A 6,021-nucleotide genomic window follows, 5' to 3' on the forward strand; every position below is an offset into this window, starting at 1 on the left:
TCCTTGTTCCTGGCTGTTGCATAAATGTGATCAGGAATTCAAACAGAACAGGAAAGCTGTGGAAAATCGACTGATGAGGCAGCTCAGCTCGGTGTCTCTGTTTGATATAAGAGCTTTTCTATGCAAAAGCACTTCCTGCTCATTCCCCCACTCCTGCCCCTTTGTCACTTAAAGAATGCTTGGCGCCTGTGGATTAATTAAAGTCTAAACATTAAATATTGATTGATGCATTATCAGTGGCTCACAGTCGCCTCCTCTCAGATTGATTTCCTCTGTGATTTATTGTCATATTTGCAGAGTCATTTCACTTGATAACAAAGAGAAATTGCTTGCAACCTTGGTACCCTCACCATTAGCCCCCCACATTGACAAGCTCCCTGGTACTTAGCCCTCCTCCCATCGTCCCTGTTTTTTTTCTCTTGCTTTCTGTTGTGTCTTTTTATTCATTTCCCTCGTTTTAGTGACTTTCCATCCTTCAAATCTGATGCCATCAGACTGCTGTTTATGTTGGCTTCTGTCTTCAGTTATTTGACTTTTTGCAGATGAATTAGAAAAAAGGTAAGGAANTATATATAAAGTATAAAAACTGCAGCTAACAGTTTCTTCTTTGACTTTCTGCAGACCCTGTCTAGTCTGGACAATGTGTCAGAGATGTATCCCTTCTTTTATCGACCCACTGAGCTCCGCCTGCAGGACCACTGGGGTCTCTCAACCCCTGAAAAACACTACAGTCAGATGAAGGAGCTTGTAAGCAACACGCAACACTTTGCGAGTTTGTTTCTGCCACGCAGAGAGTCAGGGACAGAGTCTGTTYGACAAAAATCTCAGTGGCGACCTTCTGTGACAACAATCTAAAGAGGCGTTTGGCAGGAAAATGGCAGGGCAGCTGAATGTAGGGGTCAGTGGTCAGGATATCCCTGTTGCTTAGCTTTCATTTGTTTTTCCTTAACATCAGAATGTGCTGCACAAAGCTCGAATTCAGGCTCACACGTAAATGTTTCCCGGGAATAGCAGGTTGCTATGGTGAAGGGCTGAACCATGAAGTCTGTATTGTTGCATGTGGTTTATAGACACAATATTCCTAAAATAGGTAGAATGTAAGTCCTTGGTATCAGAGTGGCCGGGGTATTGAGCTTCACCAGGGAGAAACTGACAAATATTTGTTCTCAGTTCTGTCTTGTACATTCCTGTTACTTCAGTGAGGATTTACGAAACATTAAATCTCCTGCTTCTGCAAACCGTGACATTTAGAAGTTCCCTAAGAAACTCTAGCATATACAGTGCATATGTTGTGCTTATTTACAAAGGTTTTATTTAGATRACTTTTAGTAGAACGGGTTTACATATCTTAATCTGAGATTGCATTTTTGTCATTTTTTAATTACTGCAGCAGAAAAGTTGTTTTTGTTTTTGTCCCCGTGTTCATATAAGCCATCAAAAAGGTCTCCCAATAACTGCAGTTCTGGGCCCATAAAAGAGGCCAACTTAGCAAAACTTAACTAAGGTACCAACATAAGAACGGAGGCACTAATTGACCTCCTGACTGAAACAAGAGGAGGACTGAGGAGTGGCTGATCAGTCAGGGGGACAAAACAACAAATTAAATAAACTAATTACAAACTGATTTAGTAACAAAACCGATCAAAGTAATACTTAAATGTAAGCTAATCTAAGAAAATAAATATATTTACAATCTCAAAATTAAGTAGAGAATTTGCTTTTTCTGCTAAAATGATTTTTTTCTGAAAAAAGATGCACAAAAAATGCAATTTGTTGTAAAACAKCTAAAAACGCTGAAATAAGAAAAAGCTGAATCTAGCAGAAAGAAGCAGAAAGATTACAGGTTTGCTGAATCAAGAGCTAAAATTACTTTTTTTAAATGTGAATTTAGCTTAAAAATGCTAAAATTAGCTCACATTAGCTCAAAAGTAGCTTAAGTTGAAGAAAACATCCAAAAGAAGCATAAAAAAATTAAATTATCAAAAAGAAGCAGATAAAAGAACAAAAATGTTTAAATTAGCAGAATAGCTGAAAAGAGCAGAAAGATGCTTATAAAGCACAAAAAGCTGAAATTACCAAGAAGGAARTTTTAAAAAACTGAACCAGAACAAGAGTTGAAAAGTGCAGAAAAGATTTCTAAACATTCTGAAAGGTTTCAAGCATGATGAAGACAGCTCCATTCATTTTCAGTCAGAACATGGAAAAAGTCAAAAATCTCAAAAGTTGCTGAAACACTAAACTTTTTTCAGTTGTTTTTTCTCCCTCTGCTGACATGCAACATGGTAGGACCTGATGCAACTATGACCTTTAGATCTGATGCAGCTGGGGCTTATTTGCAATGAGAGGCAGGACAACTTCAGCAGCCTTTCCAAAGGAACTAAGCTCAAAGAAACAAAAGTTAAATGATGACAAAAATGACTATCACAAGACTTGATAAAGTTAACTATGGTAAATGTGTGCACTCCAAATAATCAACCTAATTTCATAAATACATGAATCCTTAAATCCTTAGTTATTTAACTTGGATTAATTACTATAGCCTATATGCCACGGACATCCGGCCCAGCACTTGATGCCACTTCCAACACTTCAGGTTCACGGTCAACACAGTGTTAGCGAAAGATTTTTTTCACCCATCAACAACTCTTAATCTCCACAGTACAGAATTATCATATTACATGTACCAACATTAACACAGGAGACGTACAGGTTCAGCCAAGTGGGAAAAAAAATCACTCCAAAGTGGATTAAAGTCATAAAAACAAAGGAAAGACGTTCGTGTTTATGGTTCCAGAATTTAGCTTTTTTCGCTATTCCGTGGCTGCTTGTTCTGTGAATTTTTCACGTAGAGCTGTGACACTTAWWTTGTTGGAAAGAGCAGAGTCTAGGCTTTAAATTGGTGGGCTACTTGTATGGTTTGGATCGTTTTCCCCGACATTAGTGAACTGAAAACGTAATGATTATCAGGCGGAGGTTCTGCTGCTCTCGGTGCTCAGGGAGGAGGGGGGCGCTCGTCACTCGGCTTTAGTCTACGCTGTAATATACACTCTAACAAGGTTTTACTTTTGCATAAAACTCATGACAAAGTTGCGTAAAAACATTTCATATAACACAAACGCACGCACATACCTTTGTACTGGCTGCTGTGTTAGCTTCCTGCTAGCTGTCATGTGGAGGAGGTCTTTCCTCAGTAAAAGAGGATAAATGTACATTTCCCTTTTGTAACCTCYGTCTTCTCATTTCTGATTCTGGCTCTTGAATRTCCTCGGGTTAGAAATGCCTATTACAAACGCAAGCATGAGCTTTTAAAGATAAGTTTTCCCTGTAACGCTATGATCCACTGCTGTCACCTCCTCATCAAGAGGAAAATGGATAAAAACTAACTACTCGATCGTACCTGCTGCTTAGTGGACACAACGACACACAACAGAACTCACGTTTTATACCAGTAGCTCACAGATGCTTTAACTTTTGTGACTTTTTCACGGACTTGTACTAGGAGCTAACGCTAAAAACATAGGCAGTAAGCAGGGAGTGGAAGGGAGGAGCGTGGCAAGAATTTTACCGGAAATACGTCATTAATGACCGTGGCATATAGGCTATTGTACAACAATTAAAAAAAAACCATAACATATCAAAAAGATAATAAAATATGAACACAACCTTTATTTACTGTGTGGCTGCAGCAGCTGCTGTCACATTCCCTTTAGGGCCTCCTTCCAAAAGCCTGCCGTGTATGGGGCAATAAGAGCTTTAATATAAGCTGAACTTAGCATAGTTGTGTGTTACAAGATTTCAAAATCTCTTCTGAGTTTTACTGGAAACAATCAGGCCGGTTCTGTCTAGTGAAGACRTCCTTCTCTCTGTGTTTGCAGCACACGAGGTGGAGATTGAGCAGGGTGAACCAGGACTACTCTGTGTGTCCCTCCTACCCTCCAGCAGTCATCGTTCCGACGATCATCGAAGACGAGACGCTGAGGAAGGCGGCCAAATTCAGACAGGGCGGGCGCTTCCCCRTCCTGTGCTACTACCACAGAAAGAACGGCATGGTGAGGTGTTTTCACGTCCGCCGCCGGCTCCAAGGTGCAGCCGGTGGTTTTCTGACTGAGCTGCGTCGTTTTCAGGTGATCATGCGCAGCGGTCAGCCGCTGGTCGGCGCCAACAGGAAGCGCTGCACGGAAGACGAGCTCCTCCTGCAGGCTGTGATTTTCAGGTCAGACAAAGGCTACGTTATCGACACCCGCTCCAGTCAGCAGGTCCAACAGGCCCGGATGGCAGGGGGAGGGTTCGAGTCCAAATCATGCTACAACCACTGGAAGAGGCTTCACAAACAGATGGAAAGGTGTGTCATATTAAACGATATCCATACATGCAAAATGTTGATGCTGTTTTCTATTTTAATATATTGAACCCTCCCTCTGAGCTAATATCTTTGTCTTGGTGTGTGAAGAGGTAAAGCCCTGCAGGAGAGTCTGATTAAACTGGTGGAGGCCTGTGGTGACGGCTCTCACAACATGGACCGCTGGCTCAGTAAGCTTGAGAATTCAAAATGGCTGTCTCATGTCCAGACTGCTCTGTCAACTGCTGGTCTGCTGGCAGAGTGTGTGGAGAGGTAAAGGAAATGAATCACAACATGTGTCGGGAGATCACATTATACTGTATGTAGTTTATGATGATGATGATGATGATGATGATGATGATGATGATGATGATGAGTCAGGGGATACAAATTCTGTCAAGCTTCAAAAAAACGTTACGATTTGATTTTTTTCAGCACTGACTTTTTTTTTAAGGGACGGCCATTCAGTTTTGGTTCACGGCTATGAAGGGACAGACTGTACTTTGCTCATCAGCACTCTGGCTCAGCTCATCATGGACCCCATGTCCCGCACGCTGGAGGGCTTCCTGGCTCTGCTGGAGAGGGAGTGGATACAGGTGAGGTCTTCAGTAGTGGTGTCCTGCAGTGTTGTAGTACTCGAGAATGGTCTTGCTCTGGATCACTTTATGATGGTCTTGGACTCGATTGCATTTGTACTGGGTCTTGTCTCAGTCTTGAACATTGAGGATTTTATTTCAAGTATACTGTAGGTTTTAGAGCACAAGTTTCCTTTCATTTGACTTGACTCACCCCCCCCCCCCCCCCCTTGACTTGGTCCACCCCCTAAAAGTCTCGGTCCCGAAACACTCTTATCTTGGTTTTACTTAGTTTTGGGTTAGGTGGTCTGTCCCAATCTTAATATCAGTATCAGGCCCAATACCAACAATTTTACAAGTACTTGTACTTGTTATAAATGCCCCAATATTCAGAACCGACACCAATAAATAAAGGCATCATCAATCAATCAATCAATACCGGTACTGATACTCACTTAAATTACAATACGAGTAAAAGACAGTTCCTTGTTTAAGAAATGTATAAAAGTTCAAAGAAAACCTTTTTTTCTATTAATTTTAGTGTTGCAACTGCATAAACCATGCTGTAAATGTGATTTTGGTCCAGTCAGAGGGGCTGTGAGCCTCCTTGTTCTAAATAACAAAATGTGTTTTTAAAGTCTGTATCAACTCGATATCGGCGAGTACCCAAACTGATGAACTTGTGCAGAGGTCTATAAAGTACTTGAAAAAACAAAAAAACTAAGTAAAAGTAAAAATACATGAACAGAAAATGACTTTAATAAAAATAAATTTCACTGATGAGAAAACTACTCAAGTAAAAGTCATAAAACTGCTCACAAAAATTGGGAAAGTAAAAGTAAAAGTACTTTTACACACTCTAAGAAAGAAACTGTTGAATTTACTGAACCAAACAGGTTCCACTAAGCCAGGTTGAGTAAACTGAGCGATATCTGTATATTCTTTGCTGAGTTTACTCAACTAATCTTAGTGGAGCCAGTTGACTTGTTGAGTAAATTTAACACTATAAACATCTTCTTTCAAGATGAGTTTGAACATATTTCATTTTGTAAAGAGTAATTAGGTGTTACATTTAAAGTAAAGAAGTAAAAGTGTAATCTTTAGCTT

The 6,021-nt window shown here is 40.3% G+C and overlaps 1 protein-coding gene across 6 annotated transcripts in view; it reads left to right on the plus strand.

Moving 5' to 3' along the window:
- Positions 1-3,875: 3,875 nt before the first annotated feature.
- LOC106535197 (myotubularin-related protein 9) overlaps positions 3,876-6,021 on the plus strand; it is a gene marked incomplete at its 5' end in the record, with an annotated part of 5,423 nt that continues 3,277 nt past the window's right edge. For 3 of the 6 annotated variants that reach the window (XM_014032139.1, XM_014032141.1, XM_014032142.1), the window contains 4 exon segments: positions 3,876-4,049; positions 4,125-4,342; positions 4,451-4,612; positions 4,794-4,935. In XM_014032139.1, the coding sequence (XP_013887593.1) occupies positions 3,876-4,049; positions 4,125-4,342; positions 4,451-4,612; positions 4,794-4,935 (696 nt within the window). 6 annotated transcript variants of the gene reach the window in all.

This window comes from Austrofundulus limnaeus, unplaced genomic scaffold (genome assembly GCF_001266775.1).
Source record: "Austrofundulus limnaeus strain Quisiro unplaced genomic scaffold, Austrofundulus_limnaeus-1.0 Scaffold1383, whole genome shotgun sequence".
NCBI lineage: Eukaryota > Metazoa > Chordata > Actinopteri > Cyprinodontiformes > Rivulidae > Austrofundulus > Austrofundulus limnaeus.